The sequence below is a fragment of the Haliotis rufescens genome, unplaced genomic scaffold (assembly GCF_023055435.1).
Source record: "Haliotis rufescens isolate VD_foot unplaced genomic scaffold, xgHalRufe1.0.p SCAF_17, whole genome shotgun sequence".
Lineage (NCBI taxonomy): Eukaryota > Metazoa > Mollusca > Gastropoda > Lepetellida > Haliotidae > Haliotis > Haliotis rufescens.
This window is the reverse complement of record NW_025963857.1, coordinates 14,640,621-14,665,470: the sequence shown is the minus strand read 5'-3', so window position 1 is coordinate 14,665,470 and position 24,850 is coordinate 14,640,621. Positions and strand designations below refer to the sequence as shown.

Sequence of the window (24,850 nt, the reverse complement as noted above, 5' to 3'; positions counted from 1 at the left end):
CTGTCACCATAGAGTTGGAATAACATTTAGTATAATAAACAAGTTGTTGTCCATAAATTGTGTCTACTTTGCCAAACAATGATGATGTGAAAAAATATGAATTTTTTGATAGGCATTACTTGACGTTGACGGATGACAAGGTAGACGACACAATTTATGGATAACAACTTCTTTAATACTGTAAAGGCGACGGTCATGAGGTATAAGGATCTATACCGAAATGTCGCCTTTACAGTATTAAAGAAGTTGTTATCCATAAATTGTGTCTAGTTTACCAAAAAATGATGATGTGAAAAAATATGAATTGTTTGATAGTCATTACTTAGAAGTTGACGACTTTAATACTGTAAAGGCGACGTTTCGGTATAGATCCGTATACCTCATGAACGTCGCCTTTACAGTATTAAAGAAGTTGTTATCCATAAATTGTATCTACTTTGTGAAAAAATATGTTACTGTGGTTCAAATGATTCAGAATGTGACATGATGTTGCAGACATGAAACACAAATCTCGTGAGCTACTGACCCTTGGAACGCCATTTGTTTTATTGAAATATAAGTTACATTTCAGTTAAAGCAGTTTAGGGCATTATGGAGACAAGCTGAGGGCTTAATATGTGCTGTTTGTTGACAAAATGTAGACAGCATAAAAACATCCACATGGACGAGATTCTCACAGAAGTCATCTTTCCGAGGCAAGAGAGTTAACTGACTTTAAAAGTCCAGTTTCCAACCTGGCCGAACTAGGCTGGAATTCCTGGGCTCACCATATAGCAAATATGACTTGAATATCCTATAAAATCCCTGGGAAATTATATAAAATCCCAAGGATATAATATAATTTCCCAGGGACATTACAACGTCCCTGTTTATGAGATTTAACCCGACTGGAAAGTAAAACCTCAGAATAGGTTTTAATGCCTATAGAAAGAAGTCTCTTACTTAATAGCGATCCCAATGAATAGGTTTATAAAGTCAGTTAACTCCCTTGCCTCGGGAAGATGCACAGAAGCATAATTGGCAATGTTTTTGATTGTTATGAAATTGGGCATGATTTGGTATCAATTTAAAAGAAACATGTCTGTGATCTGTTTGAAGAATGTTGGTTAATCACTCAAGGTTACATTTGAAGATGATCTCACAGGATATGACATCAGGGTCAGTTGTGTCCCTTGGGCACGCCAGAAACCTATGATTGTGGGTTCCAATCCCGGTTCGCCCTGATTATGTTTCTAGGTTTGTCAGCACCATACCCGTGCTCGTGGGTTTCACCGAAGTGGTAAGCGTCTAAGACCTGCATTACTTCGGGCTTTCCTCCCACATTAAGCTGACACACCGTGATATAACTGGAATAATGTTAAAAGTGGCGTTAAACCCAACTCACTCACTCACGGGCCATCAGCAGGATGCTATACTACTCCAAAGAAGAAACGTCGATGTGTCATTTGACTACTTAATCTGTGATGCCAAATATTGGTGTTCTTTAACTTCTTTGAGTAGTATATGTATGTCGAAGACAGGTGTTTCTTGTTGTTGGGTGTGTTGCTGGTGCTGAATGATTTAATAAATACTGTTTAATGTTGTGTGTGTGTCTTGTGAATCACGTCATGGGCAACCTACAGGCGTTCTGAGATTAACAGGACTCCGACTTAAGTCTAGACTAACATTTAGTCTCTGAAGTCTTACATTACACAATATCCTTCTATGCCCTATGCTTATTTCAGACTGGTCCTCACCCCAAAATGACATGACTGTGGAACAGAGCTAGCTTGAGCTGGCTAGACTTGCTTTTGTATGCGTTTCTAGATTTTATTTATATATACTACTCAAAAGAAGTTAAGGATCACCCTATTCTTTCATATTGGTTATGTTAATCTGTCATGGCATGAGACATTAACGGGTCACATCTTTTGCAAATCCTGCAGTCGACTGAAATCTGCACGTTGAAATCCATGTTTACGAACCGGATGTCGATTTTGATTGGACTGTGCATAGACTCGTTAGTCCAGCCAAAATATAATTCCATAATTGCAGCCTAGTTCGGCAAGGGAGGAAACAGGACTTTCAATACTGGATAGCAATACCGGATTTCCTGCTACATTACATGATCATGTGACAAAGGACAAGCTTCAGGACAAAATGACCACTGTCAAACTCATAGTCAAGTGGTCTTGACATATAATTAAACCAATAATTAAACTATCATGGTGACCTCTTCCCAATTACCAGCTGATTACCGACAGTCAATATTGTGCACAAGGTGTGATGTTTCTTGTCTAGTAACGTGTCCTGCTTCACTTGACTGACAATGAGAATTGCAGATCTCGTGAACGGCAATATGGCCTGATGGAGAATCTGGGATATTAAGCCACCATCAGAGGATGCTGGAAGACATGGTTCTGAGCCTGGATGCACCTTCCCTCCATTATCACAAGATATACATAATCAACAAGGTGACTTGGGCACAGTTCCAGGTAAACTGTATATGCCTTAAATTATACAAAACAGATCACCATTACCCTGAAATAGTAAAAAGTGTTATTTGTTCCACATTAAAGCTGAATAAATATATCCAGTAAATAGTTTAAATATGAGATTTCTGGTGATGACCTCAATTTTTTTTAATTTCTGGTATGATTTTATGATTAAAAGTGCATAATTAAACTCTCCTGTAAATTCCTCCAAATATCTGTTTTTTTGGTCTCTTCCACTTTAATGAAAGGTAAACAGGCAACTGTTGCTTGACTAACCATCCTTGACTAATCCTGGTATAGACTGTCCGACAATTGGGAGGTTACCCAAGCAGGCATACCATGCTCCAAAACCCACAAACAACTACTAAACAACCACATCATGTTTTGTATGAATTTATTCCATATCCACGATATCATGATACATGTTAACATTAAATAACTAAAATTGCACATGGTGTATAGTAGGTGTATGCATGTTTAAGCAGCACTATCAAAAGTATGTAATGTTATTAGGATATTCTTGCCGTCTTCTGCTCAAGCATGACCTTGGAAAAACTAGTATTTGGCAAGACAGAAGAATATTCTATTTATAATATCACACACTCAAATTAAATGACATTTAACAGATAACGTAATGATTTATAACAGTGTATGTCCAAGGACAGGATAACATACTACAGCTAGTTTGAAGTGTTCAATGTTTCTCTTAATCTGAAATACAACACTACAGAACTGTACAAATTCTGGTCCATGTCTTATGAAACCTCATCTAACCTTTGACCTACAGCCCAGCTGATTCTAAGGTTACAATGGTCACTCGTTTCTAACAGTGTCCAACACAAAACACTCTTGTTTTAATATCACCATCATACAGAAATATGTAAATACACTTGAATACACATATCTTGATTGACGTCACATAGTTTGATGTTCTTTGCTATATCACAAATACTGACCATCGACTGACACAGACAGGAGAGCAGGACTGTAACCATTCACAGAGCATCAAATTTTTTTTGTTTCCACAAAAAATAAATAAAAATAAAATCATTATATTCGAAGAACATACACTTGCATGGCATGGTATGAAAATGAAACTTATTTCATGATGGTATGTACAAGAGTCTGCAGGCATTGGCACTTCTATTGACGACAGTTTCTAAAATGTTTGGGTTGAGGCTACATTTATTCTTCTAATGCTAAACAAAAAAAATAGTCATGGTTCTCAGGCACTGCCCGCATCATCATAAAGTTCACAGCACGTTTCGTTTTTCTTTCCATTATGAAAACACACACACAAAAAATCCTTATATATTCCATCTTCAAAGGTGGTCAAATACTGTATTTCAGTATTTTACTCATCAAGGAATACTTTTATGTAGGAAGGCCCCTTCACAGGTTGATTTTACAATACTGTTTATGTGGTTACACAACTGTTATTTAGTTACATACTAGTTTGAACCACCCCAAGAAAGAAAAAAGACAACCGCCCGCCTTCACTATATTTTCAAAAGCCATTGCCGGAGAACCAATTCTTTTAAGCCTAAGGTGTCAAGATTTTGTGTACTGTACAATGACCCACTAAAGAGATGTGTATCGTATTGCAGCAAGTGTATCGTTACAGCCCAAGACAGTAATGGAAAGACGAAGATGCCCGAGAGGCGTGAATGAGTAGAGAGACTAGACAGAGAGAAGTAAATCTAAGACAGATAGAATACATGGTGTACTATATTGATTATTTGTATTTTAATACATAAATACATGATAATAATTACAGTATATATAGTTACACTTACAACGTTTACGTTTTTCATTGTACTCAAATTATGCAAATGAAAATATTGAGGTAATAATCATATTATGTCTTAGAATTTACTTTAAATCAATATTCCATTGACAAGAATGACTACAATGTTTTGTCAGTTAAGAATGTTTTGTTCTGTAGTGATCTTATTATTTGGCACAAGCATTTACATTACAACCAATCCTATGTTAGTTAAGTATGTATTTGTGTTAAGAGCTACATGATTTAATCCAATAGTTAATATCCAGCATTTCATCAATGTTACGTTCACAGTTGCAGAACAAGCCAGCATGCCGCATCTTGGTTCATCCCTAACCACACAATCACAATACACAGCTGTCTCTGTAGGGATCAGTCTCACAATGTCCACGCTGACCGACATTTCCACAGATCAATTGTCTCTTCCTGATGTCCCCAAGGGAGATAACTGTCTCTCACTCTCACATACACCGACACATCCTGGCAAGTTGAATGTCTGCTATCACAGTTAGGAGTTTTTGTTCGGGATTTTTACTGGGGGAAGGGCATCCGAGTGCCACGTGCGGATATTGGCAAGAGCTCGGTTGACTTTGTTGCACCAGACGATTCTCTCTTCCTTTGTGTCTGCCGACATCATGTGTCTGTGAGAAGGAAACAACAGTTAGTATTTCATGAACAGAAACAGAAAGATTGCTATGAAGCAGATTCCAGATAGTGAGCAAATGTTTAACGCCACAGTAATATTACAGTTTGTAAATCAAGATGAAACATGCATTGTTTGTTTATGGTTTTACTACGCACTCAGCAATTTTCTAGTGCTTGTAAATAATCTGGTCATAGTCTGGACCAGATGATCCAGTGTTTGATATTGTGAACAATAGTGAGTGAGACCAAAAAATGGGCTTCACACATTGTACCCATGTCGGGATTTGAACCCGGGTCTAGCTATTGGGGTGCAATGACACCAGCAACAGTCCCCAAGCCCGACCACAAGTCCACTTGGTCACCCCTAACAACCAGCAAAAGTTGCTGGGGACATGTTCTGACCTGGAATCCCCATGGGTGGGCGGAGGAGGAGAGAAAAAAAGAGGGAGACCAGGCAATGACAGAAATGGAACGAGTCAACCTGACCAGACAAACCAGTGACTGAAAGCATGAGCAATGATGTCCTTGGGGCACTATGACCTGCATTCAGCCACGAGCCTGCCCAGCTGATACCCATGTCAGCATGAGGCCCTGACGTCCATACTGACCCAGCATCCCATGTGTACCAGGACTTGTCAACCCCCATGGTTAATTTCAACATCTATGTCCTTAGAACCACAGATCAATACTTTGAATGTTAATTACAGAGGTAGGCTCATTTATCATCAATTGCCGATCAGAATGTCAGAACAGTCCACATTCCAACAACTCTGAAAGTGTCATCCAATCTTAACACAGAGGCATTGTATCAGAGTAAAAGATAGGATTCGAATGAGATTGTCTCAAAAAGACATTACTTGGTACTGAAACTTACCCAAACCAGGTTTATAATCCCCAAGAAAGTACACAAACACATACTATAGGGCACTATTATTATAGTACGAGGCTGGTTTGTATGAGGATCACTATGGACACCTTGTCTAATATAAGGTCGACTGTAAGGCTAACAGTGTATCCCAACTTACCTGATGGTCGTCATGGTGTTGTACGTCCGACTGACGAGGGTATCTCTCTCTCCATGCCGCGGCTGGCGAACTGTCATCAATTCAAACGTGTTGGGTCGGGCGCAGATATCCCTTGGAATCAGGCCAACTTTTTCTGTGATGCATCGCTTCAAGTCAATCATGCCCATTGGGTCCTATAACAAAACATTTATTGTATTTATACGACTGTTATTATCCAAGTGTCTGCTGAGAAATTCTTGACCCAATGCCTTCACAAATCCAATAAAAGGTGAGGTGAAATTGGGTTAAGCATCTCGTTCAAGGTAATTTCACTTTAAAGCAACAAGCATGCACACGTGTGTGTGGTAACTTATAATAGTCTGGTCAAAAGCTGGTTTCATTGTGCCACTGAGATACCATGCAGCAGTTTAACATGGATAATACCCCACTCAGACACAGTATCCTGCCTCACAGGCAACCAGTCCTTGTTTTATCTCCTTACTGCCATGCGCCAGGCAGGGCAACAACAGGAACCATCCTTTGGTGTACACATTTATAACCAGAGACACAGAACTGCTTGACCACACCCACCTTGCGGTTCTCATCATCAGGGTACTTCCAGTAGCACAGTTTGTTACGAGCAAGAGCCACCCACCGCCGATGCCACGCTCCAAGGCCGCTCACGTCTTCAAACATCGTCTTTAAAAAATAATCAACAAGGTATGAAAAAATAGACGGGTAAATAAAACCATTTCTTACTCCCGTGAATCAGGAGCTTAGAGGTAGGTAGATAATACTGACATTAAAAATAACTCTCACTGGCCTGCTCCACTTCATCAAAACACACAGCCAGAGTGAGTTCGTGAGTGAGTGTTTGTGTGTGAGTGAGCAAATGAGAAGGTTTAATGCTGCTTTGAACAGTATTCCAGTTATATCACGGTGTGTCAGCTTGATGTGGGAGGAAAGCCCTAAGGGATGCAGGTCTCAGATGTTTACCACTGTGGTGAAACCAAAGTTCATGTTGTACATTATGATACCATCATAACCCAGTATAAATAAACACATGCACTCAGCAATATTCCAGCTACATGACAGTCTGTCAGTAATCAAATCTGGATCAGACCAACCAATGACTGACATCATGAGCACCTATTGACACAATATTGGGATAAGATGACATGCAACGAATAGTCACCTCTTACAACAAGGTGGTTTGCTGGGGACCAGTATAATTCCCAGGAATCCCTATGTCACATGTAATCATGACCCACATGCCTGACTTCCAGTCAGCCATTAGCCTCAAGGGCGGATCAAGCATTTTTGAAAGGAAGGGGTCCAAAACATCAAAATCCTCTCTCAGTAGGGGGTGCGGGAAGAATTGTCTACAACATACTGACTTACCAGGAAGCCTCTCTCTTCCACATTAGCCTCCATGAGACACTTGAGTCGGAGGTAGATGCTGCCGTGCAGGGGGGACAGGTAGGGGAGCTGGAACACACATAGCAACATCAGTACCCGTCCAGCAAATAGAATCTGGCATTAAGCCTACAGCAGACATCTTAGTGAATGCTTCACAATCATATACAGTGTTTGTTTGTTGTTTAACGCTGCACTCAGCAATATTCCAGCTATATGACAGCGGTCTGTAAATAATCGAGTCTGGACCAGACAAGCCAGTAATTAATAGCACGAGCATCGATCCACGCAATTGGGTTCGATGACATGCATCAACCAAGTCAGCGAGCCTGACCACCCGATCCCGTTAGTCACCTCTTACGACAAGCATAGTCTCCATCGCGCAAGCATGGGTTGCTGAAGACATATTCTACCCCGGATCTTCATGAGTCTCATATAGTGAACCTGGGTGATTTTTGTTCGTTTGTTGTTATAATGCCACATTCAAAATTCCAGCCTGAAAATAATCGACCACAGTCCAGTGATCGATAAAGTGAGCTAACAAACACGAAGTTAAAAGTATAATTGAGTTAGTATCCTTGCCCCTATGTGTAACACAATCTTATTATCCATGTTGATGGTGTACCCACCCTCTCCAGGTTGAAGCAGGTCTTGTCCAGTGACTTCATGGTGATGGGCACGGTTGTGATATGGCTGAAGCTGGTGGTTCTCACGGCCGTCGGGCCACCGGGGCTTTGTACTGTAAACACAAACAGTCCGTCAAAAGGGGCCACTGACACTTACCAGGAAGGAAAAGTTCGGATCTGGAGGGGGCTCAGTGGTTGAGGGTGTGAGCAACAATTCATGGCATATCAGTAGGTGCCTCACCCGGGCAGTGTGGGTTCGAATCCTGGATGGGACTCAACCCAAAAAAGTACGAGAATCTGTACTTTACTAAGAAAGTGTTATCCCAAATATAACATTTAACCACTTTCTAAATGGCATTGTGTGTTCATAATTTTAGGTTTTATGGTTTAAATGGAGTATGGCGGCATGGTGGTGAGCTTAATGACTGAAAGACAAAATGATGCAGATTTTAGATAGTGAGTGAGTGAGTTTGGTTTTCCGCTGCTTTTAGCAATATTCCACCAATATCACGGCAGGGGACACCAGAAATGGGCTTCACACATTGTACTGATGTCAGGAATCGAACCTGGGTCTTCGGTGTGACGAGCGAACGCTTTAACCACTGGGCTACCCAACCGCCCCCAGATTTTAGATAACTGCGGCAAGGTCCAAAGGCAGGAGTTTGGTGCCAACCCACACCAAGGGTTTCAACTATTAAATAACAGATAACACTCCCAAGTCACCCGCTACATCAGCTTGTTACATCTTTACTCTATCACCAGAGTAGCAACATGAAAAACCACTCCCGGGGGATTAGATATATTTGTCGTTCACTCACTCATCGGTATACACTAAGTATCTGTAGAGAAGCAGCAGTGTCTTTGATAGAGAGAAACTTGCTCAGCTAGATCTATAACCAATGTGTCGCTGAGACACCTTGGCTTAATACCAGACTTACATGTTATTCCATGTTTTGACTTCTTGGGTGTTTTCTGCTTCTTCTTATCTTTGGTAAGTATTTCCTTGGAAACAGACTGAAATGTGAGAAACATAATCCTTTATTTTCTGGTAATGTAGCTTTGCATCTGTAATACGAACATTAGTCGAATTGTACCATGTTGTACCAGTACTTTCATGATAGTGCCTGGTTTCTTTGTTCTCAAGTCTTTGACAGACATTTACAAGATGGAAGAATGTAAAGACATGAAACGTTTATGGATAATAACTTTTTACATTTTTGTACCAATCATTCAGGGCTGATTCTTGCCCTTTCATCCAGCCCTGCATTTCGTTACAAATAAAAATGAAGTCCACAAAACATTCATGTGTTAAGGTTACAAATCCACAATAACCAGTGTTACTAGATTCTTATAGAAACTGTCATGATGACCACTGACATCTTACAACATGATCTAATGTTTGTAAAGTGAGTATCTACCTAATTACCTCAGGAGCTGTCAATTTATCTAGCTCCTGAAGTAGTCAGCCATACTCACCATGCCATAGATCTCCAGGTCGAGCCTGAAGTCACCGGTGATGCCGTTGATCTTGATGAGGTTGGGGAAGTCGAGGCTGCCTCGCATCATGGGCTCGTGAGTAGAGAGCATCTGAGTGCAGATCACTTGTGTGTCCTTGCGGATCAGGATGATGAAGTAGTATGTTGTGTTATCTACACGACACAAGAAGATCACACTGGTTACATCAAGACCCTTGCAGAATAATATACATAATGACTCTAAATATTGAAACCATCATTGAATCTTCAGCAAAGTACCTCAGTACACATGATGGCAAGCTAAGACAGTTCAGCACCAAGTATACAACTTGATACAAACTTTCAAAACTAAGCTTTTGATTTGTAACGTGTGACAAGTTTAACATGTTTAGAGAACAAGGTGCTAGTCGTCATGTTCACCGACTTAACGAGTCAATGATGATACTTGTTTATATCATGTGTATATGTAGCAGTCTGCAATATAACTATCAATTATCATTGGTATCTCAAGTATTGGACTTTTGACCAGATAAACAAGTGGCTGAAAGTATGAGCAATGATCCATGATGTGTGATTTATTTATGTATACACACAAGCAGCCATTTAACAACCGCATGACTCACTCAAGCATATTTTGAGGTCAATATCAATTCCAATCTCATTAAAATCAGATCTTAGTTCTCGCTACTGCTGAACAAAGCTTTGAACTTCAGCTCGACCTTTTGCGAATTTTGACCGACCAATGGAATAACTGACAAGAAGTCGACATTAGCCAATTAGAAGGCAGCTTTCTTGTGCTCTACGGCACTAGTTTCAAACTGGTGACTACGCTTTGAAAAATATTTTGACAAATTCTTGATTAAAAATTTGAAAACAGAACAAACATTCTGGAATGGCTAATAGATGGCCTAGACTGTGTGGATTCAGTCATAAAGCCTGTAACTGTCGTTCAGAATACCCTGTGTTAAATATTTTGAAGTTGCAGGATCAGAAATAAAATACCGACTGTCACTTTCATGTTCTGGTAAGCGCACTAAGATTGCTCGGATGAAAGGATGTTCTGACTTGAATTGTAATGGGATGTCCTCAGATCTTTTTTCAGCAGTAGTGAGAACTAAGATCGGATTTCAATGAGATTGATATCAATTCCAACGACTAATAAAGACAAAGCACATATCTATCAAATACATTAAACAGGCTGAAGTGAATACACAACCATATCCAGAACTCAACAGAAACATAGCATCAACAATTTCACATGTCAACACTGTCATTTATAAATACATTTGTGTGATCAAATCATGAATGTATCTGTATCAACCAATTGAGGCCATACCTTGTGATGTTCCAATCTTCGTCACAAACTCTTTCTTGAGAGGAAGACGGATGTCATTTAGGGTGAGAGAACCCTTAGGGCCTGGGCCAGTTTTGTCAAGGTTGCCTGTGTTCTTCAGTCTCTGAATTTCCAACATGTATGACTGGCGTTTCTGACCTGCAACCAAACATCATTCAGTTAAGCAATAGATGCTGATCATGTGGATCACAGTGAGTGAGTGAGTATGGTTTTATGCCGCTTTTAGCAATATTCCAGCAATATCATGGCGGGGGACACCAGAAATGGGCTTCACACATTGTACCCATGTCGGGAATCGAACCCGGGTTTTGAGCGTGATGAGCGAACGCTTTAACGACTAGGCTACCCGACCGCCCCTCATGTGGATCGCATTCACGATAACAGGAAAAGCACCAACCACTGTTGGGTAGTGTAACAGCTTATTTAGGAACAGGGGATCATCATGTTCATTTTCAAATTAGTAATTCAAACAAAATAAAAACAATTTCTTAGAGGAAAATAACGCCTTCAGTTACAACATATTTCGATAATATAAAACAGAACACATTTGTAATTGAAAAAGTGGCTTTGTTAACCATGTCTGGTCATGGATGAGATCGCCATGTTATTTGACAAGATGAGCTGAATACACTGAATTTACGTACAAGCCACAAGCAGTACTCGGTTACACTCCACTTGTTCTGGTGAGCCGGCGAAGTAGGAGTCTTTGCTGCAGCACTGGTTGAGGGCGTTGCTGGTCTGCATGATGACGCTCTGCTCTTGCTGAACCAGCTCTTGCAGCTCCTGAATACAAGAGAGACAAATGCTGGCTCAAACACATTATCCTGACGTGGAAAACTAAGTGAAATAGTCTTGAATGTTGGGTCAGCCAGCCTGTTCTGGCAGTAAGTAAAACAAAATGTTCCTGACATATTGTCGGAAAATGCCAACCAACCTTCACAAACAGGGAGTGAGTGAGTTGGGTTTAACGCCGCTTTTAACAGTATTCCAGTCATATCGTGGCGTGTCAGCTTAATGTTGGAGGAAAGCCCGAAGTGATGCAGGTCTCAGAGGTTTACCACTTTGGTGAAACCCACGAGCATGGGTATGGTGCTGACAAACCTAGAAATATAATCGGGGCGAACCAGGATTCGAACCCACAATCATAGGTTTCTGGTGTGCCTAAGGGACGCAAATCTGCACAGTGAATCGTGGCGCCTTAGAAGACTGGGCCACCCGTGCCCCCAGGTTCATAGGAACGTAACTCTAATGTATGTATGTTCCGGACATATTGTCGGATAATGCCAACCAACCTTCACAAACAGGGAATCATGCTGCTAGAAAATACATTCATTGCATACATCTGGGGTTGGTATGATATACGGGACAAGAAACATCACCTACTGGGTTTAACATGACGCACAAATGCAGAGAATGGACGAAAATATCAAATATAATCTGTCCCGAGGGATGCACAATAATGTTCCTTGTACCTACACCTCATCAAGAGAAGTCATGGGTGTCTGTTATTTCATCCATCAATCATGACCACAGTCCACATGATCATTTATTCATTCCCGACTCATAAGTATTTATCTGAACGTACAGTACACTACATTTCATTAATCTACAGGGCCTTCATATTTCCTGCAAGGACCTTAAAATTAATTATTGGGATCCCCTGATCCCCCACTCTTGTAAGTCGAGGTAAAACCGTGCACCCACCTGTATCCGCTCCTGCACGGACTTCCTCTGTTCCTGAGGCGGGGGTTGACGAGGCATGGCCACATCCTCCTCGTGCACATCACTGTCCACGTACTTGCTGTGACGAGATATTATCATCTTGGCTGGCGGGGGAGCTTGAAGGTGCCTGGAGATAAACAACAAGTTGCTGGAAACTGTGGGAGGCTGACCCTAAGCTTGACTCAAGGCGGGGGACCGCCTCCGTGGTCTAGTGGTAGAGCGTCCGCCCAGAGAGCGGAAGGTCCGGGGTTCGATCCCCGGCCGCGTCATACCAAAAGACGTTAAAAGATGGTACTTGTTGTTACCCTGTCTGTCGCTCGGCATTTAGGGGCTAAAACAAGGACTGGTCGGCTCGGAGTCAGTATACTGTGTCTGAGTGGGGTATTCATGTTAAACTGCGGCATGGTATCTCAGTGAGCTAGCACTATAAATCGGCATCAGTCCGGACTAGTACAAGCAGCCACACAAACACACACACGTACATGCACGTCGCTATATAAGTGCAATAATCTTGGACGCGACGTTAAACCCCATTTCACCTCACCACCTCAAGGCGGGGGCTAGGGGTATCATGGGTATGACAGGGCATGCACCAGGGATAGGAATTGTTATTTTCACCAGTCCGCATTGTTCACTTTGGTGAAAACCAAGGGCATGGGTATGATGCTGACAAACCTAGAAACAATCAGGTTAAACTGGGATTCAAACCCACAATCATAGGTTAATGGCATGACCAAGGGAAGCAACTCTGCAGATCAAATTGAGGCGCCTTGACTGGGCCACCTGTGCCCCCAGAAAAGGAAGTGAGCTCACCTGCTGGACCTGTAGGCACTGACACTGTATATAAGACTTCTATCGGTTTCATTCCGGGTCTGGTGGTGATGCCGACGCTGAAACACAATGTTGTGACTTATTCAACAGACCACTGATGTTGTGACCCATGGCCATTGGGAAGGGGAAGGGTAAGGGGGAAAATATTTCAAATATTTTCCAGGGCATAATTGATGTAATGTTTAAAAGTCCACAAGTTAATGAATATCTGACACCATATTCATTAATACTTCCTTTAATGATGGCTTCCCAAATATATCCGGCTTAAACATGTTTGAAAAGGCAAATAAATGAGAGTTTAATATATGAACCATATCTCTCCTCAGTCATCCCATCTTTGTTTCTTTGTTGTCTAACATGTCTAATTCTGCACAAAGCAATATTCCAGCTATGAGAGGAGGTCTGGACCAGACAATCCAGTGATGGACATGATGAACACTGATCTACGCAATTGGGAAACGACATGCATCAACCAAGTCAGCAAGTCTGACCACCCGATCTCATGCATCCCATCTGCTCTAGTAAGCATGTAAACCACCATTCTCAGATGGGTGCCTTTTCTAGGACTGATAGTCATGCTAATTGTACCGCAAAGACCCCTCCAAAAATTGTCAATGATATTATGTGATAGAGAAGAATAGTCATTCAAAGTTGAAAATTCACGAAAATATATGCCATCATCTTATCGAAAGCTAAATCACACCTGATTGAGTGCACTTACCGGTGCAGGAACAGGCGCCCCGCTGTCGTCCGAGTCCATTGCCTCGTCCAGGAGATCATCAATGTCATCCCTGTTGCTGTCTACGCTGCTGGCAAGACTGCTGGAGCTGTCCTGGGCCATCTGTCGCAGGTTGGAGGTGCTGCGGTAGGGGTTCCTGGGGGCTGTGTGATGGGGCTCCTCGAAACTGTCCACGCTCGTCTCGCTGGTGAAGCTCCGTCTGTGATCCTCCGGCCCCGTGGGCAGGACGCTCTCTCTGCGCACAGAATCGGGAACAAATGCACTGAGACTAACATCATCCTCTTCATACACTGGAGGCCGTGGCCTACTCTGATGAACAGGTTTCCGTCTCATCACAACCTCCTCCATCTCAGACTCCGACACATCTTCTGTTTCCGGTTCCGAGTCGGATTCTGGCGCTGTAATGTCTGTCTGGGATTCAGTGTCGTCATCAAATGAAGTTCTCACAGCCTCGCTCTCGTCTGTGCTGTCAAAGCTGTCATCAAACTGGACCTTACGGCTATTGATGGAAGCCTGTCTGTGTACGGCATGACTTGCAGCAGGTTGCTGTGACGGCCTCGGAGCGGGAGCATTGCCCTTATGGGAGATGATTCTGTAGATGCTAGTGCCTTTCCCTTGTTGGCCCGAACTTGGAGGGACTGGGGGTTTTGATGCAGCAGGGCCGTGATTAGATGGTGGCTTGGGTGGGGGTGCTGCCCCTGATGGAGGAGGGGGTGGGGGAGGGGGGATAAACCCAGCAGGGGGCTGTCCGGTTGAAGACTGCTTCTCTTCGGCAACATGCTGGTTGTAAGATTGTTGATTATTGCCTCCCTTGAAGTTGAAGGAAGCCATGTTTTGGCCTTCATCTGAAAGGTCAAATCCCATGGCAGCTAGCTTGTTGTCAAACTCTGTGCAGTTGAGAGAAAAGCGATGTTAGAAAGCTGGCAGTGCAAGAACTACACGAAAGTGATAACGTGACACTTTGTATAGTTATGGATCAGTTGACCTTAGCAGTTATATTAAACTCATACAATAAAATAATTAGCATATCAAATAAAAAATAAATTCACTGTTTGCTACCCTTTTTCATGAACTGAACACAAAGTGTTTTCAAAAAGATGTAAATACTTCTTAATGTGTAGATCTATACCAATCCCTTGTTGCACAATACTTAGTTTTTAAATCACCAAGTCAATAAAATAAGGGGGTCCCGGGCTTTTAACTCACAGTACTTGAATCTAGGGCCCCCAGAAATTTAACCTCTTAAGACCAGTGCTATGACAAGGAACCCTTGACTTTCCCGTTTAATTTCCTGATAAATAGTCCTGATAAATATTATTTCACCCAGACACCACGCTAATGTTATAAGCAAACCTTATGAAAAAGAAATCTGGTCTACAAACATCAATAGTCAGTCAAAACACGAAGTCCATTGAGTGTAAGGCTAACTCACATGATCATAGGTGCACAGGTGAGGAAAGCAAAGCTTTAAAAGTCAGATGTACCATGTGTTAGAATTAAGATTATCTGCAAGCACACAGCACCATATTTAATACAAGTACCGAAGTGGCCATCTTTAAGAAAGAAGAGCAGATTCCTGCATTTTGATTATGGACAAATACAAGTGGACTGTGGTTTTGTTTAAGTTTCAACCTAACACATCATTTGGAAGGGGTTTCTTTTCAAATTGAGCCAAGAACAAAACTATTAGCAAGTGTCATACCATGTCAATATTAAATGTTGTGGACTAAGAAGAACCCTTCTGTACCCAGGATTAGAAGATGTGGTTCTAATTTCAGCCAACTTAAAATAAAGGAAGGTATGTAGGTGTGCTCCTCATGTAGACAATGGTACTGCAGGTAAGTACCAGTAAACCCACACCCATTGTCACTGGTCGGCACCTCACAATACAGTCTGTGGGAAATCAAACATCACTTCTTACATGTCTTAAGGCTGCATCCCTATGAATTTTAATGTGTGCCTATGACTAATATCTAAAAACAATACCAGGGACCACTTGCACAAAAAGCAATCTTAGCACCAAGATGATTGTAACTCCCACATTGTAAAATAGGCTGACGATAGTCTTAGCGCTAAGATCGATTTGTGCAAGTGTGTGCCCTGAATGGGATGTTGCTTAAAGCCAATTCAACAATATGTCGCAAACATTCCTCAGCCAAGTAAAGTGTAGCAGCTCAAGTGTAGCAGCTCAAGTGTGAAGACTCACCAGCCCTGGCTTTGGCCCGGATAGCTTCTTTCTTTTCTTGTTTTGCCACTGTGGGAGTGGTGCCATTAGCAGAGGCCTGGGAAGCCTATGGATTTGAATATGATTTACACATAACGTGCATAAATACAGTGAAACATGGGGCCATAAATGGCTGTTCTGTAACAACTGTTATCAATATATTTTCCCCTCTCTGGATTATAAATACGGATATCCACAAAAATTAACTAAAAAAGGTGGAAAAAGAGATCAATATTACTTAAAAACAAATTATGTTTAGACATGCTGGACCTACACAATCTGAGAATTGATGGTATATGCATAAAGAGAAAAATAAGACTTATGAACTGCTACATTTACTGCTACTCCGACAGAAATTGGCACGGGTCCTATAGTCCTTGCCAAATTGGCAATAGTTTTGGTATCATAAGGACCAGTAGATACTTGCTATTCTTAGGGCAACTTTCCCTGAGGCAAGAGCGTTAACTGACTTTACAAGTCCAGTTTCCACCCTTGCCGAACTAGGCTGGAAGTCCCTTGCTCGATTGTAGCGCCACCAGTGGCTATTACGGGTTATGTCCATTCTATGCCTCTCCCATATGGACCAATCAGATTCCACCTCTCGTATCACATGCATTTGCTTCAAACAAAATGGTGGCGCCCAGTCAAGACAATCTGATAGACTATCAAGATCTATTGTGATAAAACGGTTCTTACTTCACGAAGTACATCAAATCACGTGAGCACCTTGATTAAAAACATGAAAAGATTTGGAAAATATCTGTTGACAACGAGTTGGCGATGCACATGCTTTGGAAAACCTGCAATCGACTGAACTCGGCATGACAGTTTACGAACCGGATTCCGATTTTAGTGCGCGATTTTGATTGGACTATGCATAGACTCGTTAGTCCAGCCAAATTGTAACTACATAATCCCAGCCTAGTACGGCAAGGGTGGAAACTGGACATTTATAGTCAGTTAATTCTCTTGCCTCGGGAAGATGCTCTTAGGGTTTTGCTAAATGTTATCATCATAAGGATGAGTGAAGTAAAAATGTTAGTTTCTATCGCTGCTACTCACTGGCTGATCGGATGAGTTGTCCTCCTTCAGGATGCCATTCTTCCACCTATTCTGTATCGTCTGCAGCTCCGCCATCCGCTCCCCCCTCAGCTTCTCCATGATGTCCTGGCTCTTGCTGCTGTTGTGGGTCTGTTCCATGAGGCGCTGGTGCACGCTCTTCATGGTCCCGCTAGCGCTGTTTGGCGACAAGGGACAAGATTTCAATGTCTTTGCAGGGGACGTGGCCATTATTTGCTGGGCACGCTCAGTGATGGCGTCCATAACAACCTTGCTGGGCGTCACGCCTTTCTTGGTTGCCGACCCTGGGGGAGGAGGTCTGGCTGGGGACTTCTGAGGAGATACTGGCTGCTCACCAGGGTTCACCTTCTTTATGTAGCTCACCTGGTTCGATGATGACATGTGTTCCCATGCCGACATACGTGCATTGACGGAATAAGCTGTTGGCTCCTCCTCAACTGGCGGAGGTTTGGTCTGTTCCTGCCATTTCGCCATCCTCTCTGATACAGATCGGGTGGTCGGATCATCAGACCCTGCAGATACCATGCTCACGGGTCTCTCCGTCCTTGGTGTCGGTTGGGAGCTCTTCACAGCTGCCATTGATGGAGTACTGATAGGTCGAGCTGGTGCATTCTGGGACTTAGCTGGGGTGCACATCTGTCGAGGGGTATGCAAGACCTTGCTGACTGTGGCATCTGGTGCATTTGGGGGTTTAGCTGGGGTACACATTTGTCGAGGTGTGTGTAAGACTTTGGTGACCGTTGGCGTGGCAGCTGGGGTCTCATTTACTTTCTTCTCCCAGTTTGCCATCCTGGCTGAGACAGGTGTCTGTGTTGGGTCTACAGATTTGCTGGCTTTTGGCGTTTCACAAGTGGTTTTCTTGGCCCACGAGTTGAATCTCTCAGAAACAGGCTTGCTAGTTGGTTCGTCATCAGTCTTTTCCCCATCAGATTCATTCAGTCCCCGGACATTCACCGGAATCTGTGCAGTGAGACGTCTGTCGTCGGGTTTTGGCGGGACTCGCACTTGTGGGGTGAGGGGAGAGGACATTTTCTGTTCAACTCTTCTTGATGGGGACTGTGTGGATATGCTACTGTTAGACAGGTTACCAAATGTCAGCTTGGACTTCACTGGGGAGGGAGCAGCACGGTGAGGTTTCACGGGGGATACCTTGGCCATCTCGGGCTGAACAGATGTGGGGGGCTGGGGTGCACGGTACTTCTTGGGTGAGTTCTGTACCCCAGTGGGGGGACATTGTGGGGCATTGGACTTGCTTCTATCTTCTGATGGAGCTCTTGGGGGCTGCCATCTTGGTTTCGGCTCTTCTTCTTTCCTGCAAATGAACAGGACATCTCTACATCAGTGAATAGGTAAAAGCTATTTTAAACGAGAGAGAATCCGGGTATTTGAAACACCTTGAACAAACAGGTGAACAATGCCTCACACCCAAGTGAAGAGCCCACCACATACACACAGATATGTTTCCCTCACTGTTTTATGTGTCCTTGGAGTCACAGCTTAAGAATTCTTCATATTTTATCCAACTGGCAAACTTGCGTGAGCGTGCATCAATAACTTAATTTCAACAGCATCATTCACCTTATGAAGCAGCGAGAATAACCCTGACAAATTCTTAGAAATAATAAGCATGACAAGGAGTTTGTTTGGTGTATAACGCCACACTCAATATTCCAGCTATATGATGGTGGTCTGTAAATAATTGAGTCTGGACCAAACAATCCAGTGACTGACATCATGAGCATCGATCCACGCAATTGGGATATGATGACATGCATCATCAACCAAGTCAGCGAGTCTGACCACCAGATCTTGATAGTCGCCTCTTTTGACAAGCATAGTCGCCTTTTACAACAAGCATGGGTTGCTGAAGATCTATTCTACCCCGGATCTTCACAGGTCTGATAAAGCAGCTGTTATGCATAAAAAAACATGTCTTCATGTTCCACCAACTTCTAAGTTAATGCCAATCAAACACTAATTTGGACATTTGCAAAATTCTCAGGAGATTGTTTTTGTACGTACTGTATCTTGGGTTGACTCAGATCCTCCTCCCAGCTGTTGATGTTCTGTGCGAGTGCAGCCAGTCGGCCGCGGCGTGACGGCGGCGCTTGCTGGCTGGGGGTGTTCTCATCATCCAGGCAGTTGCTTAAGCTTTTCCTCGGAACAGGTACTGGACTGGCTGTACAATTAAATAGTATCAGGGGTGAGAATTGTTTATATGAGGGAAGTCTTTCTTGCAACAGCAGTGAAACAAACAAAACAAAATTAATACAAAACTTGATAGATAGATATATATCACATTGTATTTGATAACATGTTATTCAATAGTTAACAGGCCTCTTATTACCAGTTGGAACTAATGGTAAGATACACGAACCAGCAAGTACATCAACAATTTATTTGCAGAAATCTTTTGGGATGAAGACCCTCTCCTTCAATAGGTGTGAGTGTGACGTACCAGCATCAGGGTTGTCGGACCAATCATCTCTCTGCTGAGATAGTTGCTGCAGTCGTGAACGCACGCCAGTGATAGCTGGGGTGTCCTCTTTCACTTCTCTCTCAGTCTCACGTACACACTGACGCTTTGGGGATTCTGACAAAAACACAAAGACAATTTATGTTTCAGAATAATGCATTCAAGGGTTAGAGGTTACTTTCCCACAACGTTCAGCTTAGGCACTGTCCAAAGTTAAACATGAAAATCCATGTCATAACCATACTGTAACACATTAAAGATTCAGCTGGTCGCTAAATTCAAATATAGAAGACCTCAATGACACTCCCCTTAATTTTGAACATGTTGAATACTGTAAGTGTAACAGTATCAACTGACTCACAGTATCTAACTAACAGATGAACCACAGCTATTTCTGCATGGGGTAGCAATGCCTGTGTTTTCATGGTCACAACCTTCAAAATTCATGCTCACCTGAGATCAGTAAACTGTGGTGAGGAAAAGTACAAATCCATTGATGGTAGTCCTCATTGACTAGTAGCATTTGTTTGTGGTTCAATGCCACACTCAGAAATATTCCATCTATATGACGGCAGTCTGAAAATAATCGGGTCTGGCCCCGACAATCCTGTTACAATTCATGATCATCGATCGACGCAATTGGGATCGATGAAATGCATCAACCAAGTCAGCGTGTCTGACCACCCGATCCCGTTAGTCGCCTCTTACGACAAGCACAGTTGCCTTTTACTGCAAGCATGAATTGCTGAAGACCTATTCTACCATGGATCTCACAGGTTGGTAGCGTTTGAGGGCTTAAGTCTGAACCAGTTCTCAATGCTTCAATTTTGCTACAAATTGGAACTGAATGAAGCTGACAGAAAATGTAAACATAGTAAACATTTTTGTCTTTTTCAAGAAGGACTACGACAAACACTGGGGACCTTAAAACTAATTAAAAAAATTGTAAGGATGTGGTCGCCTACCATCATTCTGCTGTGGATCTTCTATGATGTTGTCTGTGGTGTCTTCTCCGAGAGGTGTACGACGCTTCCTGGGGGTGGGATCAGGAGTCTTGCCTAGCTTCTGGTTCAGCATTTCTCGCCGTTGCCGGGTCCTCTCAATCAGTTTCTGTCAAAAATAAGATTAACTTATGACTTCTAACGGATAATTGAGTGTTCAATGTTGACTATTTCAAAAGCCTGTAACCATGGCAACAGTGATTTCTAAATGAAGAAGCTGTAAGGTCCCATCTCCTATATCATGCACTAGGGCTACAACGAATACACTATGAGACGAATATAGGGTAGCGAATACGAATATTAATTCACGAATACATTAACAAGTCAGCAGTTTAAGCATTATTTGTTATATTCAGTCAAACATTAACAACATTAATAATTTGACATGGTTTGTTAATTATTAATATATTATATATACATTTATATACTGCACTTATCCAGGTACTGGTATCTGCTCAAATGCGACAATGACCAGTGACTACAACATGTACAATACTGTCAAATTGTATATTATAAGAGTGTTGTCTTTGAAGAAATCTATGCATATAATATGTTCCTATGGATATTTTTAGGTACAGGGTAATTAAATGTACATGTTTGCATATTCATAAGCATGATAAGTATTTGATTGTAGAGGCCACGAATAAGAAATTCAATTCATGAATGGATACGGTTCGATTCACCGAATATGTGAGTGTATCGAAAAGCCCTATCATGTACATTTGTCATTGCAGTTATTTTTGCCACGACAGAACACTACTTGTGATATGAAAATGGTGTGATAATGTCCAAAAGTCTTTATCAACCATGTCAAGTCTATATTTTACAGGTTAACTTTGAAATTTTATGATCAACATGACAAAGATGTTGATGTATCTCAACAGCATGAACAAACTGGACACTGATTTTGTATTAACATGATTATGACAATCAGAAATTCTGACCAAGAAAAACAACTAGGACATCACTGTTACAGGCCATGTCTAGCACTCAGCGTTATACTGTGACAGTCCGAGATGATTTCTGCGATTACGGAAAGATTTGCAGAAAATGTAACCTACCACAGAATTGCAGAAAAATTACGGAATTTTCCTGTTTTGTTTATCAATCAATACACCAATTTTATTATTTACAAACTTTTCTATAAAATGCTGCACTTGATTGATGATGCCCAGACATTTAACGGGTGATTAGAACATACAACTTACAAAATATGAACTCCACAATAAAACAAAAATTTAAATAAATAATTCTGACTTTTAAATGATCTTGAAGTATTATGACTACATGAACGTGATGAACTATGTTTACATCTGACCATACATAAATATCACTGACATAATGCATATGAGTTGGTATTAATTTTTTAGAGGGAAATGGTTGTTGAATATTGATATTTTTACTGCCGAATTCGTCTAGGACTGCAGTGACAGGCCTCTGTCCATCATGGACCATGCTAATGTATCCAGTGTATCATATTTCACATTTTATTATGCTTCATACCCCAGATAATCAAGGATCATGTATTACTTTCTATCAAGCAAAATTTAAAACATGTTTAATCTAAAGGTTGCTCAATTTACAATTAGATGACAATTATCAACTTGATAAACATGATAAATGTCATAAAAATGTTTTGTAAACAATAACTGAAATATATTATAATAGTGAGACTGCACAGTTTGATCATGATTATTATCTTAACTTGCTGACCTTGCGATAATCTGTCTATTAGTATATACATGATATATAATATATATAATGTGTGTGTGTGTGTGTGTATATATATATATATATATAATGTGTGTGTGTATACATATACACATATATATATAAATAAATAAAACTTTTGACAGTTGTATCATGGTTAAACTTAGTAACTGCCTTAATTGAAAGTTGAGTTACAACAATGTATGTGATCTGATCGCTGCTTAATGTTGTGGTGTTTGAATTATCTTTTTTTTGTGCAGAGCTGACTGAGTTTGTCAATACATATGTATTGAGTTTGGGCGGAAAGATTACCATTCAATTCTGCACCTATTTCATTATAAGGTAATACTAAACAGGGGCACTTCCCTGTATATTTTTGGATGGGGGAAACAAATGTTAGTGAGGTAAATATTTGAATTTTGACAATAGCATACATAGAAACCTCTGCCTTCAGCATGTATCCCTGTTCAAAAGGTTATAAATGTATGCATTGCTGCTCAATCCTTTTAATAATATATACTTTTGAGGGGGGATACGGGCGGAAGTCTTACCAACCTTTTAATATTTACACAGTCAGCAATTTACTCACTGGTCAACACATGTTCATGTGTACTGGAATACAACCTTTTCCATGTTTATTGGATTTGTTTGAAACATACATAATGATCAATTCTGAGGCCATAATTTACTAATACCAGATAGCGGTGAATACCGATTCTTTCCAGGGTATTGTTACACAGCCACATGTCTGTTAGGCCAAGAACAGTGAAAAAATTAGGGACTAGTTATCACATCAAATGTAGTCATATTACAGCAATAATTTAGTTTGTTTGTTGCTTACGCCGCACTCAGCGATATTCCAGCTATATGACGGTGGTCTGTAAACAATAGAGTCTGGATCAGACAATCCAATGATTGACATTATGAGCATCAATCAAGTTAGCAAGCCTGACAACCCGATCTCGTTAGTCGCCTCTTACAACAAGCATGGTTTGCTGAAGACCTATTCTGCCCCAAATCTTCGCAGGTCCATAAATAATTTAGGCTACTGGTCCTAAAACATGCTAAATGACCCGCAGTCTAATTAGATAAGACCAGCTGTGTCTAACCCTGTACCACAGTATCCAACATGTTCAAATTAAAAAGATATTTTCAAACCTGCATATATTAGTATTCGACTGGTATGCCCTCTACAAAAAAACACTTCCCATTTACCACCACAGTATTTACAAAACACACGATTAACTAGCATTCGAGTCTGTCATAGTGTCAGTTTTAACCAAACATGTCAAACCTTGAATTTCATGAATTAACGAAAGGAACACACACGAAGACAATTTATGAATATTATCTACAACAAATGCATGGACTGGCACAATACAAAGATTAGTGATTGTGATAGAAATCTAACATGGACGGACTATTGTGTATGTGTTATTGTATCTCCTGTTACCTGATACTTACCATCAAGTCCCCATCCCTCCTGTCATCTCCATCAATCACTGTTACTTTGATGTCTATTTCAACATTAGTATCAAAACTAGTCTGACAATCCATTTCCTCCATGATTCATTGATATTTTAATCAATGCTATGCAAACAAGTTCAGCCTTTTTCAACGGGTTGTCTACATTCAAATAAATCTACATGCCCCGGGGCTTATCTCTTCTGATTGCTTGACAGGTGTGTAAGAGATTTTCCAGCCTTGAGATTCAAACAATCAGCAAAAACGAAAAATCACAGTGTTCCAAACGACAGAGGTTTATGAGCGTTTTCAATTTTCCCGATCGTCGCGAATCAAATCTAAAGTTCTTAGTTTTCAAACTGAATCTTTCAAGGACAACGGTAAAATATGTCAAGGAATACTCAGACCCCAATAATGATAAGACCACAGTCTACAAATGTGCCCAGCAACACAAAGAGCCGACCGGGCTGCAAGCAAGTAAAAATTCTCAAAAGGTGGCCATGGTATTTCGTCGTATGCCCCAGTCGCAAAAATGATCGTCACCACTTGAAGTTGAAAGGCTCATTTTGTCTGGAGCTTACATGTATGTGCGTAATTGCACGAGCTTAGAAGTCATATACATGCACGTGAAAAACTTACCTCGGTGTAAGGATCCATTGTCTTTTGTTTGTAAACATCGGCGTCCCGAGCAGTTTCGAACAAGAAGCTCGGACTTTCAGCTTCCCAGCTTGATTTTGAAATTGGCGGTTAAAGTCACGTTCTATCTCGTGCAGTCTCGCGATGAGTCAAACCGGAACCGTATGCAATCCGGAACAAGTTGCGAAAG

General features: G+C 41.4%; 1 protein-coding gene across 3 annotated transcripts; it reads right to left on the bottom strand.

Annotated features, from left to right (window-relative positions):
• Positions 1–2,851: 2,851 nt before the first annotated feature.
• Positions 2,852–24,786, bottom strand: LOC124140865 (anillin-like). 3 transcript variants are annotated; one of them, XM_048397626.1, is made up of 18 exons: positions 24,664–24,786; positions 20,815–20,959; positions 19,832–19,966; positions 19,396–19,552; positions 17,356–18,685; positions 16,276–16,360; positions 14,052–14,956; positions 13,313–13,389; positions 12,482–12,626; positions 11,422–11,560; positions 10,760–10,915; positions 9,425–9,597; positions 8,887–8,962; positions 7,952–8,061; positions 7,308–7,394; positions 6,498–6,605; positions 5,928–6,100; positions 2,852–4,898 (listed from the first exon to the last, which is right to left on the bottom strand). In XM_048397626.1, the coding sequence occupies exons 1-18, from the start codon at positions 24,679–24,681 to the stop codon at positions 4,766–4,768; spliced, it is 4,152 nt and encodes a 1,383-aa protein (XP_048253583.1). In that variant the 5' UTR covers positions 24,682–24,786; the 3' UTR covers positions 2,852–4,765. The 3 variants fall into 3 exon arrangements, with proteins under 3 accessions (XP_048253583.1, XP_046364627.2, XP_048253582.1); XM_046508671.2 differs by lacking the exon at positions 24,664–24,786 and adding an exon at positions 24,025–24,572; XM_048397625.1 differs by lacking the exon at positions 24,664–24,786 and adding an exon at positions 24,025–24,572 and having other exon boundaries at positions 14,052–14,914.
• Positions 24,787–24,850: the final 64 nt, after the last annotated feature.

Coding starts and splice junctions, on each gene's coding strand:
- LOC124140865 (XM_046508671.2), bottom strand. CDS start 24,126: ATGGAGGAAATGGATTGTCAGACTAGTTTTGATACTAATGTTGAAATA. Junction 19,553..19,831: donor GTCCGACAACCCTGATGCTG/GTACGTCACACT, acceptor TTAATTGTACAG/CCAGTCCAGTACCTGTTCCG. Junction 10,916..11,421: donor CCGAGTACTGCTTGTGGCTT/GTACGTAAATTC, acceptor GTTTGGTTGCAG/GTCAGAAACGCCAGTCATAC.